General features: G+C 49.8%; 1 protein-coding gene across 2 annotated transcripts in view; it reads right to left on the bottom strand.

The window, feature by feature from the left end:
* Positions 1 to 13,113, bottom strand: part of CACNA1G (calcium voltage-gated channel subunit alpha1 G) — a 99,727-nt gene that overhangs the window by 33,277 nt on the left and 53,337 nt on the right. For both annotated transcript variants that reach the window (XM_015880222.2, XM_032448219.1), the window contains exons 19-22: positions 9,261 to 9,361; positions 8,308 to 8,431; positions 5,429 to 5,497; positions 4,389 to 4,573 (exon numbers count right to left, since the gene is read on the bottom strand). In XM_015880222.2, coding sequence (XP_015735708.1) covers positions 4,389 to 4,573; positions 5,429 to 5,497; positions 8,308 to 8,431; positions 9,261 to 9,361 — 479 coding nt within the window. The remainder of the gene's footprint in view (positions 1 to 4,388; positions 4,574 to 5,428; positions 5,498 to 8,307; positions 8,432 to 9,260; positions 9,362 to 13,113) is intronic.

Here is a 13,113-nt window from a genome sequence, read left to right on the forward strand (position 1 = left end):
AGAGAGATGACAGGCACCCAGCCTTTCTGCAGCTGCACTCTGCCAGGTACTACATAACATTCTAGGCTACGTGGGAAGGTGGGAAGAATAATGAGCACATCACAAGAGAAGCATGGTAGAATCTCTATATAAAAGAAGAAAAACTGTACTACACTTTCAAAGCCCATACTCTGATAAAAGAACAAGGCTTATGTGCATTGGTTTAAGCATATCCCTCCACGCTGGGAAGATGAACGAAGTGTTCAGGCTCACGGCCACAGAGGTGCAGAGCTGGGGCACTGACAAAGGCAGCTGATGGGGCTGTGTGTCTCTCTCCCGCTGCCAGCCGGAGCTCAGCGTTTTGCTGGCTCTGTTATTCTGCCACAGAAGCTTCCAACTCAGGAGATCTGATGATTCTGTGATTCTGAGCTGTGCTTTCCCAAAGCAGAAATAGCTCCTGCAGCAGAAGAGGGAAGGAGGGAGCCAGGGGCTGCTCCCAGTGCTTGGCGCTGACAGGGGCCACAGAACCTTCCCTCCTGCTTCTTGATGCCTGCTTCTCTCTTTTGCCACTGAGTCTTCTCACCACCTCTGCCGTTTAGCCCCAAACGCAGCTGCACCTCCTGGAGCACAGCTTGGAGCTCTGTTGCCTGGACAGAATCCAACTCCTTCTCCTTTCTCCCCCTTTCTGGTCCCTGGTGCTCCCAGCAGAGGTCCCCATGGGTACATCCTGGTGCCCGACGTGCACAGCCTGGCCGTGTGGTGGGGGGGACCACGGCTGAGCCCCATCCCAGATGCTGTGCCTCCCATGCAGCAGGCTGCTCAAGGCTGAATCTCTCCTGGATCCCCAGATGTTCTGAAGATCTTTGCCATCCCTCACACCTTGTGTTCTGAGAGGTCTGCAGGCATCTTGCTTCCAGTGGCTACAACAGACACTGTGTACAATGGGATCTTTGCTGAGGTCTTTTGCCCATAGCTATGCAGGGACGGATGTCAGGTCTTCAAACTTGAAGGCCTTTGGTCTAACTACTGGAACATCCTTAAATTTGGGGGGAAAAGGGCAAAATTTAGTCTCCAGAGTCTAAAGTTGATAATTTTCTCCAACGGTTATTAAGAAAACCTATTCCAGAAATAATAAAGTGATTTCTCCTGTGCTTCGCTGTTTGGTATCCAGCAGAGATGGAGAAGAGGAGGTTGCTCATCTGGCTCAGCAAAGTCGTGTGTGCTGAGAATAAAGGGCTGAGAAGATGCAGCATTTGGCTGCTCTCAGAGCTCTGATCAACAGGGGAATTCCTCAAACGAGAATGCATGAGGGTAGGAGCTGCCACCATCCCAGCTCTGTGCCAGGGCTGTTTCCAGCCCTACAGGGAGAGAACGCTTTGAAAAGATTTTGAAAAATAACAGTTCTTACTAATGAAAACCTTCAGATCTTGGAGCTGCCTCAAAATGACGGCCTGATCCAACGTCAAGGCGAGTCCATGCAGACTCCTGCCGGCTCTCTGGAGAGTCTGATAACTCTCAAAGAAGTGCCAGTGAAATTCTCAGCACTGCCAGATTATTAGTGTCAGCTCCAATATGTCAACACGCAGCATCCCTGCACCTCATCAATATTGCCTGAGATCCTGCTGATATCAGGCCTGCAAATCTGTATTATCTGACCCACCACTCCTGCAATTTACTGCTGAAGGATGCGGCTGATTTGGAGCCCTCCAGTCATACCGGTCACCAACGTGGCAATCAGGACAATTTCAGTTTGCATTAAGCATATGAAAAATGGGGGAGCTGAAGTTAGACCATTTTTCGTTCAGTGTGAAGAAATGCAAATCCTTCCCGTTCCTCCTGGATGTGCTGCCTCAGCACTCACAGTGCTGTTAAACCCCTGGTGTGACACACTCCGAAACCACTGCCCTCCTCACCCAGCTGGATCACATTTGCTGCCTTTCAGCCCGCTAGCCTGAATAGAGCACTCAGATGGAGTAGGAGCACTTAGATGAAATAGCAGATCAACATTAATGGAGACCTTCCTCCACAGATTAAAAAGAAAAGTAAAATAGCAGAGGTGATAGATGAGATGATAGAGTCTATGAAATGGCTATTTGACACCGCAGCGGTATGAAGAGTGAATAATTTATCCATTTGCTTTGAAAGCCAAAGCCCTGGCTCTGTAGGCAGTAAAACAGCACTGAAGTCCAAATAGATTAATTCTGAATACCGTTTCAGTCTTGATTTCTCTTATATCTTAAGCTACAACACTTGATCCCAACAAGAGCAGGTTGAACACATTAGGAAGGAATGTTATTGTATAAGCAATCTCTCTACTGGCTGAAACATCAGAGGGTCATGGAAACATCTTTGAATGTCACTCCTTTGTGAATATATTTTTGGAATTTTGGTCGTAAAACTGGGCTGGAATCCTCATGGACTCAGTCTGGTTGCTGATAATCAATCACACAATCAAAAGCCCATGACTGGCACGCATGGCATTATGCCCGTGCCAATGGCAAAAGCATGTGTGGCTTTGAGTGTTGCATAAAGCAGCAGGGCTGTTTTCACAGGAGAGAATGAGACAGCACAAGGCAGCTCTTTTTGCAAGAACTCCTTCCAATTAGCAGACAGAAAAGCCAAAGGTGACAAGGGCTGTCCCTGCCTTTGAGCTCAGTGCTGCTCCTCTCTGACAGTGCCCTTCTTTCTGCTCACAGGAAGAGAACACAGAGGGCAGCCAGGTCCCTTTGCTGGAGCTGAGGGTGAGCAGTTGCTTTCCAGGAAAGGAAAAGCCACAGCTCGGTCTCCAGAGGGGTCTCCATCTCAACACAAGGAGCAGAGCCACGGAGCACAAAGTGCCGTCTGGCATCCCATGTCAGTCCAGCTGCAGATATGGGGCAATAACAGGGAGCTCCTGGAGCCCCACGGGGCAGTGACAGTGCAGGGGGAGTGGGCAGAGCCACGCGGGGCAGCCCAGATGTGCGGCGCTGAGGCAGATGGGTTTTCACATGCTGAGATTTACGACTTACTGAAAAGCCCCTAGTTTGATGGCTGCTTTTTCATTTCCTACAAATCTAATTACAGGGGAATAGAACTGATTGCGAACATATTTAGAGAAAGGGCTTGTTGCTGTCTTTTTACATTTCCTTTGTAGTATGAAGCCGTATGTTGGCTGAAAACACTCAGACGCTCTCTTGAGAAAACATATCAAATGCCAGCAGGAATGGAATAGCAGAGGAAGGGTCTAACCCTGCACATGCTCCAGATGGCAGCTCTTCCTCCACCCCACAGCTGCTCGATGGACTGTTCCCCGTGACTGCAGACTGCTCATGGATGTGAGTGGCTGCAGTCAGAGATGGGAAGCTGTCCTGCTTTTACCCCCAGGTATCCAGGTTATTCTGGATTCTGGGTCAAAAATCAGCCAGATCAGAAAAGCAGAGCAGGTCTTACAATTCAGAAATAGGGCAGAAACTTCCACCAGAAACAACAGCTGACGTGGAGATGCTGGGGGACACACGGAAAAAATAAGGTCTGAATCTGAGTCAGATAGGAAGTCAGCCTATGGCCAGAGCTGAACCGCAGCACAGTGAGCTCTGTCCAGACAAAAGCAATTAAAGCAGCTGGTGTCCTAGAACTCACCAGTCACAACACACACATCACCCACTTCAACAGATTCCCTTCCACAGCCGTTGAGAATATTTGAAAGACACCTGAGCACGGGCATGGCCATTGTTATTTAGACTTATTAGTCACAGCAGAGCAGTAAAACAACACCTTCTGTCAGAAGCAGAGTCTTTTTTGTTGTCATAAAAGTGAAAATCTTGACTCAAAGCGAACCTTTTATGAAGGAAGATACGACAAGCACACGAAGGTGCTTCGAGCAGGAAGGTTAATAAGCTGCTGCATGAGCAGAACAGCAACAACGGCATTAAAGAAGGACTGCATTGAGCACAGAGGGAAACCTTTGCACTTGGGGTACAGGACAGGAGTTGTAGCTGCAGGAAGGGGTGGTTCTGGTCAGGGGCTGCTTTCACCATCCCAGGGACATTTCAAATTAGTGGGGAACAGAGGGGAAAAGGTTCCTTGCACTGTAGGTTAAGCAGCAGTTCAGTCTCTGTTTCCTTACAAATGATCTGCCACATGCTACTAATTTCCTCCTGTGTTACAAAAGCCATCGACTGCCTGAAGGAAAGGGGGGAGAAGAAGCTGTTAAGCTGCACTTTGCACAGAGCAAATGAGAACACAAATAGCAGGGGATGTGTGTTTTAATGAGCAGAAGAGGCATCGATCAGCTCACCGCCGCACGTGGGGCTGCTCCCAAAGCACTGCAAGAGCCCAGAGCTGCTGAGGGCTCAGCAGAACACAGTCCCTCTCCTTGCACAACTGCTGCACAGCCCCCATGCTCTGTAAGGTCTCCACCCTCTGCTCACCTCAAGGGCCGCAGCGTCCTCAGCAGCCTCAGCACTCTCAGCATCCCCAGGATTTTCGTGCCGCTGTCCGACACCATTGAGACGAGGATGTCGATGACGGAGATGAGGACCAGCACCCCATCCAGCACGTTCCAGCTGCTCTTCAGGTAGGCCTTCTCCCCAAAGCACAGCCCCAGTGCTACCACCTGCCCAGACAACAAGTTGCAACAAATGATGACTTGTGCATCCAACGCGTTTCTCCCAGCGAGCAACCTGCTGAGAATGCATTATTTACAGATACAAGTCTGCAAGTCCATTTGCTTCCCAGTATAGGAGCCTAATGAGACAAATCAGCAAAGTGTTGTATTTCAAGGGCTGTAGAATAACTCTGCAGACATACCCCGCATTGTCCCTTACAGCTGATATATTTTTACTGCAGCTAAGACGTGCTGCACAGAAGCGTTGTTAACATCTTCAGCTCTGGCATATAAAGTTGGATGGTGTTTTATTCCTATAGATTCCTGGAGTAAAGGTGCAGAGCAGCTGATCCAAGCAATCATCTACAAGCTTTGCAAACATGGAAACTCGAGAAGCTTTCCAGAGAGCAATTGTTCAGCGAGATCGTTATGAATTACACAAGAGAGATTTACAGCAGCGGCTTTCTGAGCCTCCCGCCTCAAACCCAGCACAGGGTTTCAATGTGCTCCAGTCTCTGCCTGCTCAAGAAGGCACAGAGCTGCTTAGGTTGTGAGGACAATGGGCTGTTGAAGACAATGGGACTTACATGCATGGCTGATGCTGAGCATGTGCTTGAGAGCTCAGCTGAATAGGGAGGATTGCTGAAATGAAGCATCCCATAATGGGGATCAATCAAGAGCAACTTCAGTGAGATTGTTTCAATGCAAAATGCACATAAGGCACATGGTGGGCATCCAGATGTGGTTCAGAAGATGAGAACATTCACCTCCCTCATCACTGGTAGACCTACAGGTTTTGCACATCCACCACAACAAAACATCACTAACACCACACAGACACTCCTCTCCTCTGGCTTCACTTACCTTAACTGTCATCTCAGTCAGGAAGATCACTGTGAAGATGTAGTTAGAGAGCGTTAGGAAGATCCGTTCCTATAGAAGAGAAAAGGAGAGACAAGGCTTTACATGGTGCTTTTAGACAAATGCTGGCAGTGGTTCTGTGCTGCCTGCAGCCATGTCAGCAATGTGGACAGGAGCAGCAGCACCAGCCCCTCTGCCCTCAGAGCCCACTGGACCCAAAAACCACCACCTGCCCCCCAAACCGCCTCCTGCCTCCCCAGCAGGCACAGGGACATCAGCTGCCCTCGAAACCCACTTGGCAAAACTCTCTGCCCCTCACTGCAGATGTCACCGCACAGTGCAAATATCACCACGCTCCCAATTCCCAGCACATGAGCTCAGTGTCAGTGTGGCTGTGCTGCAAGGCCAGCAGAGCCCAGGGGAGGCTGCAGCATGGCTGCCAGGACTGAAGCCAGTGGAGCTCTGGAGGCTGCTGCCAGCTGAGAGCTGCCCCAAAGGGTCGTTCTCCTGCCCAGAGCCACGGGCTGGAGCTGGGCATGGAGCCCAACATCCTCATCTCATCTCCCGGTCCCTGCACTATCCACCAGACCGTGCAGTCTTCACTTCCACTGTGCCGCAATAGCAGCTAGTGATTACAGATGAGACCATGGCCTGGCTTCCTATCTGTAGTTAGCAGAAACCTTTCCTTTTAATGATGATCATTAAATAAATTACACTTCTCCCTAATCCCTAAGCAATCTCTGATTGCCTGCACTGAGAAATGGACAGCAGAAGGTAAAAGTTGGAAGAAAGTGGTGAGTGTGCCTGTGTGCGTACAATTGAACCAGCCCCAGTTCTGCTAATAACAATTTGGGATTTATTTCTGCTGCTCCCTACAGAGCAATCCTGTAAGAGAAGCAGATCTCTCGAACAAAATGAGATGCAATTCAAACAGGACAAAACACCTTGGCAACCCCCTCAGTTGCCAGATCATGATTTACTGAAAGTGACTCAGGAACCACAGAGCAGCTTGTTTCCATCCTGGGCCCATAATTAATGAGGTCCTGGACCTGCAGCGTGATTGCGGGAGCTGCGATAGGAACCATCTCTGCTGGGCACACAAAGGAGTGCTGCAGGGCAGGTGGTGGGGAAGGGCAAGGAACTGCTGGTGGTGCTGGAGATAGAACAACAATAGTATGGGGGAAAGACAAGGATATTACAGCCCTTCCTGGCGGGCACACGGCTGTGTTGAAGGATAATCTCTGCAGCCCATGTCGCCCACTCTGAGATGGGGAGCGTTTGTTGGCTGGCAGCAGCATCCTGTTCTGATAAGCCAGCTGAAACTGGGGCAGGGGATGAGACCTCATGTAAAGCAGCTAGAAAATCCACAGTTTGGAGAGGCAAAGGACAATTATTTTAACCAACTGAAGTTAAACTAACTCTGGGTTTCCAGATGAGAACTCTGTCCCCGTGAGCAGGGCATGGGCGCTGCTCCTGGCAGCCCAGCTCCTCTCTGCTGCACCCACACCATGGCTCAAGCTCAGCTCCAGCCCTGGATGCCACTCTTCAGTTTCATTTTGGCTACAGACTAATACTGCTGGCACTGCTGGGTTGCACCAAGCACGACATCACCAGCTGGACAAGGCAAGAAAATTTCTGCTCTGCACCACACCACTGCTGCTCCACCATGAGCACTGCTTGCAGTTCTGTGTGCCACAGTACAAACAGGATATACAGCCAGGAGAGAGAGCCCGAAGAAGGGCTGCAGAGATCATGAGTGTCTACAGGGGAAGACATATGAAGTGTGACTGGGTTGTTTGGCCTAGAGAAAGGGTCTGATGGGAGGCCCCATGGCAGCCTCAGAGCTGGACACAGCAATGGGCTCGAGGAAGCCCACAGGATCTCCATGGTGTCCCATCTGGGGAGCAGGGGGTGATTTCCTCCTGCCACACTGGCTGGCAGGGAGCCCTGCTCTCATCCCACAGCTGCGAGGTGATGCATCATGGCTGCGTGATAAAGGAAAAAAATGGATCCGGGGAGGGACCTCCGAGCAAACTAATTCAGTAAAGAGGACTATGAGGAAAGCTTAAAATAGGCACAGAGCAGCCAAGACTCCGGTTCTGAGGTCTAACATTGAAGATCTATGAAAATGAACAGCCTGACACGCCTACGACAACAAACCGTGATTCTATACGATTGCGATATGAGCAGTCTTTGGAATACATCAGCAAGAGCCCAGCACACATCTCAGCCACACTCCATGCTAAAATAAAAGAGCAGCGCATGGTTCTGCCCCTCTGAGTGACTGAAGTGGGTGATGTGAGGGTCTGGCTTGAAAAATCTCTGCACAATCTATTAAACCAGAATGGTTCAGGGGAATGGAATTACAGTGCACATATCAGGCCAGTTTGCCTTGTGCCACAGCAAAGATCGTAGACAAAGGAGAGAGAAGAAAACAAAATGAATGGTATCCCCTGTTCCCTTCTCACCATCCATACGTGCCCGTGAACAACAGATGGAAGAAATGAAGGTTGATCAGAGAAGGAAACAGAGACAGATGTCGTGCCTGTGCCACGTGTTAAAGCTTTGATCATACTTGCAGAAATGGGATATTGCATGGGGGGCCTGGATGTGTGGCAGGCCATGAGCTCTGCTCCTGTTCTGTGAACCAGGAACAGCAGCAGCACGTGGAGCAGGAGGTGGGGAGAAGCCTTCCCTGGGACAGCATCACTCTGTACATACCCCATACCCTGCTCAGCACTTACCCCATACCCAGCTCAGCACAGACACTGGTGGCTCTGCACTTCAAAAGGGAAAAGTGTGAGGGAAATGCTCAGCAGCAGCAATCGAGCCACACGTGCTGCCTCCACAAAGAACATGGAAAACATTAAACTCAAACTCACAGCACTGTGAGGCTCGATTTTAGGTCGTTCCATGGCAATGGTGATGCAGTTGAGGAAGATGATCACCAAGACGATGTGATCAAACATCTTGTGCGTGATGATTTTATTGCACATCAGACGGAACCTGCCAAGAAATAAGAAAAGAAGACAGTGCACAGACAGGCAGTTAGCACTCAGCTGGTGGGACAGCACAGCACGCTCCTGCAGCTCCAGCACAGCCAGGGAACTGAGCTCCCTGTTTGCAAAGCAGAAGAGCCACAGTTCTGCAATCCCGTCCCTGGCAGAGCCCCATGCTGCAAGCACATCTGGATATGAATAGGAAAGGACTCAAGCTGCAAAGATCGATTTCAAATTAAAACCACAGATTTCCAGCCCCGGCAACATTCATGGGGGCCTTAGACTTGCTTGAAGCACAGCAGCTGCTTGCACAGCTCAGACAGGCAGACAGGTGTGGGTCTGCGCCTTGCCAGCTCTGCGGAGTTCAGCTTTAGATTATATACAATAAGAAATGGTTGGATGGAGTTTGGGCCATCCTGGTCTGGTGCCTGATTTAGTGGTTAGCAATCCTGCCCATGGCAGGGGGGTTGGAGCTGGATGATCTTTCAGGTTCCCTCCAACCCAACCATTCTGTGATTCTAAATTCCTCCAGTGCAAGGGCTGAGTGCACACGAGCAAAGGAACAGGAGCTATTTATTGTGACAGATGGTTGTACACTGACCCAGGATTTATAATACCATATTACATTCCCCTAAGTCTGTTTCTGAAAATCCCTCTAATCTCTGTATGAATGAACCCAAACACTGCCCAGGGCCCATCAGCTCAAGCATAGGAAACTCATTACATGCGGGCAGGGTCCAGAGAATCCTTTACTGTGTTCTAAGTGTGCACTGACTGCAGTTAGATTTCTCTGAGGCATCAGTGCCCAGCACACCCTACCACATGAACTGCCATACCTAGAATGAGGAGCAAAGACGTAGATGGACCAGGAGTCTCTCTCCTTGCAGCAGGTGGGGAGATGTGCCCGTACCCAGGCCTTCATGCGGTCCCTTTTGCTCTAGGAGGAAAGTGGAGAGCAAAGATGTACCAGGAGGAAAAACAGAGAAAAGAGTTAACATCCACAGAGCTCCCAGGCAAAGGACCCAGGGAAATTTTTAACTGAACAAATACCCCCAGGTACTCAGTAAAACCAAAGGAAAACAGCCTTCCCCTAAAGGACCTGTAGGAGAAGGGTCAGGGTTAGAGCTGTGACGGTGCCATGAGCCCCTGCAGTCACATCTTCCTTCCTGCTGTGCACAGTGCATTCAGCATGTGGCAACCTAAAAGGATGAAGATGGCAAGTAAAACCCTCATCCAAGTGGATCATAACCTGCTCAGCTCAGCCACAACCCCCCTGGCTTCTCAGCAGGTGCCTACTTGAATCTTATGAGGGATTCCTGCTGCTTGCTGGGCCATGCCTTATGTCTGCGCACCACTGGGAAGCCAAATAAACCATTTGGAAGCTACATTTCAGTGAAGGAACATGATGGCAGAAATCTGCCTCTCATTCAGCACAACCAGATCAGACCATGGATTATGAAGGCAGAAGGGAACATCGTGCCCTGTCTGACCTCCTGGATGAGTACAGGCCATCCAGCTCCCCTGAATTAATTCCTCCTTGAAACCACAGCACACCCTCAGCCATACGTATTTCAGACTGTCGGCAAGGTTGTTTAAGGGCAGGAAGGCAGACTGTAATGCTTTGGCCAACAGATCAAGAGAAGACAAGAAAATCCAGTACTGAGGTAACGCCTGGTCCTGGCTGCAGCAGCCTCAGGTTAGGTTTTACCTTGGGTGTCCAAAGGGAGTCCAGGAAGTGAACCCACAGAGCAGCGCATGCAGCATCACTGCAGCACTTCACATTCACGGACAAATTAAAGCAAGTTCTTGCTCATTCATTACCCCTATCTCCTCACTCCCACACATGATGCTCAAGGAGCAGGGCTCCAGCACTGCGGAAGGGGAGATTCTATCCTCGCTTGGAGCCAAACTGTTAGCAATTTGAGGTACTCTGGACTGTAAAAATGGGATTTGTTAGGGTAATTGAGTGGAATGGAGGCAATGCTTTCTGCTACTGTATGCACTCAGCCAGGGGTCTCATTAGCAATAGGTAATTGCTAGTGTAGTGCCCACCTTAATGAAAGCCCTTGGTGACAACCTGAACCCTTTGCAGAATGAAAACAACCTTGTGAAAATAAAAGGAGAGGTCTGAGGAACAAACCAGCTGGATTTTTCTCCCACCTTCCTTCAGCTGTTCATCATTCCATCTCTTTCCATGCCAGCACACCCCAGGCCCAGCACATCAGTGGGTTCAGGCCACATTTGGGCTGTTTGTACATTCCTTTTCCAACTCCAGGCAAGGAGGCAGAACCGCTCCCCTTGCTCTGAACTACATTTAATAGAGCACACATCCTGGGGCTGTGCTGTCCCTCCCAGCAGCCCGCTCTGCTGCATTATCCAAAGATGTAACAAAAGGAAATAAATGGATCAGCCCTGATGTCTGCTCGAAGTCACAGGCAGAGCAGGGATTGCTGCCCCAGGACACGGAGCATCGCTGCGGCTCCGTCCGGTTCATTTTGCAAGCTGGAAGCTTTCCAGGAGTATCCAGTATTCAAAGCAGTTCTGGTATTTATCATGGGGATTTGTAGTGAATGGTAATGCGTCAGCAGCACAGAATGCTTCTTTCTATTCCTTTGTCCAATTCTAATGCCAAAGATATTTTGGGGTTTGTCTAATTGTTGCAGCTCGCAGTTCATGGGCTCAGACAGATAACAAAGGCAGAAAGCGATCTTCCATCGTGACCCCACTCAGCGTGTCAGCACGAGGGCAGCACAGCGCTGCTCTGAGCGGGGCCAAGAGCTGTCCCAGAGTACAGCCATGGGAGTCTAAAGCAAAGGAATGACTCCAGATTTCCACGGGTGGAAGGGCACGGTTTGCTAATCTGTGCCAAATGCAAGATGTCTGCAAAATGAAAAGCGAGCGCTTCCAGCCCAAGTCCCATCAAACGCTTCCTCTGCGAGGTCCAGACACACATCCACGGCGCACAATCAGCCTGATTGCTGCTCAAGCCTGCATTATGCTCCCAGCCATATATCAATTATGTTATTTAAATCATACCCATTTGTCCATAAAACACACCTGGACAGGATGAATAAAGACTGGGCAGGGGGACTCGGGGGAAAGAAAACCGTTTCTTCATTTGCTTGCTGGTGGTTTCACCAAAGCCCCAATGGCTCCCACTGGCTGCCCCCCCTCTGCACACCGGGATGTGGAGATGTTGGCTGCCTTTGCCCCATAGCACAACCCCCCCCCCTCGCCCCCACTAAGGAGAGTTGTTGATAAATAGCTTCTTTTTTTAGAACTTTTAGATATTAATGTAGTTCTGAGGGCAGGATGAAAGGCAGCTGGCATTAAAGGATGACTGATGCACTCCTTGGAGTAAGGGAGAGGGTTAGATTTATAAAAGATTTATTATAAGGATAGGGGGGAACTGCTGAAAAACGCTCTATGAGCAGCAACAGACCTTCAGGCAAGCTCCAAGCTGCACAGAGGCGCTCAGGACCTGATTATTTCATTTTAACTGCGCAGCAGGGCAGGCTGGGGTGGTCTGGGGGAGCAGCAGAACAGCACAGGAAAAAGTGCAATAGCCAGAGAGGGTTAGAGCTGCAATTGCAATGGGGATTTTGCCCTTGGGAGGAGGGGACACACTGGGTACTTCTCCTCGATCCCACACTGAACACTCAGCATTTGGATTTTTCTTCCCTTTCCCGAATACAGAAGTTTTGCAACTGGCACAAGAAGGGACTGATAACACAGCCCAGGTCAGCAGATCTCCAGCACAGCCCCAGGTCCTGCCATGCAAACCCAACAGGCAGCGGATCTCAGCTCAGCTGATCTCCATGTCTACATTTGTGCCATGAAGAACAGACTTTCTTCCCCTGATTTTGTACTTCAGGGGAGAAGAGCAGGCAGGGCCTGATTCTGAGCAGTGGAAATTCCAGATAACCTCTCTGAAGGCAGCGGAGCAGCACTAATATAATGGGAGTCTGGGAGATCCAAAGGCAGCCTTCACACTGCCTTTATTTCTGTGTGGCAGCAATCAAAACCATCCAGCAAGGAGAGCTTGTTAAGCTTTGTTGCAGAAGGGCACATTTAGGATCACTTTGATCTGAATAACAGTTGTGTTCTTTTCTTCTTCCGTTGGTAAGGGAGTTCTAATTTATTTTTTTCAATTTAACAAAATAATGCCATTTTTTTCCTGACTCTGCCAAGGCTCACACAAGGGCAAAGAAAACCCCACAATGTCAGGGGAAAATCACAAAGGAAAGCTCCTCAACCTGGAGAGCCATTGCGCCAATCAGAGCAGTATTTTCTAATCCACCTGCTGCAGTGACTCACAGTGAGTTCACATCGTGGGGCACCAGGAAAGGCAGCTGCCAGCTGAGGACATCCCCGTAAACACAGCAGGGCAGGGTGTGCTCTGTGACCCTGACTTGCCTGTCCTTTCCCCACGCGTTTGAGCTCCATGGAAGAAAATCCAAGGACCTTTGGTCTAACCCTGCTTGGTCAGAGCCCAGCACACAGAAAGAAGACATTTGGTTTCCACTAAAAACAGCCACCATAATAAAGATGAAAAACACGCATCTGACTGAGCAGTGCACTGCGAGCCGTGGGGAGAGGCAGGAGGGATGTGTCCCACCACGAGCTGCCCAATGTGATGGAGCTGCCGAGGAAAGGAAGGGACCCACAGGGCATGTGAACCCAGAAATC

Source organism: Coturnix japonica, chromosome 18, assembly GCF_001577835.2.
Source record: "Coturnix japonica isolate 7356 chromosome 18, Coturnix japonica 2.1, whole genome shotgun sequence".
Taxonomy (NCBI): Eukaryota; Metazoa; Chordata; class Aves; order Galliformes; family Phasianidae; genus Coturnix; species Coturnix japonica.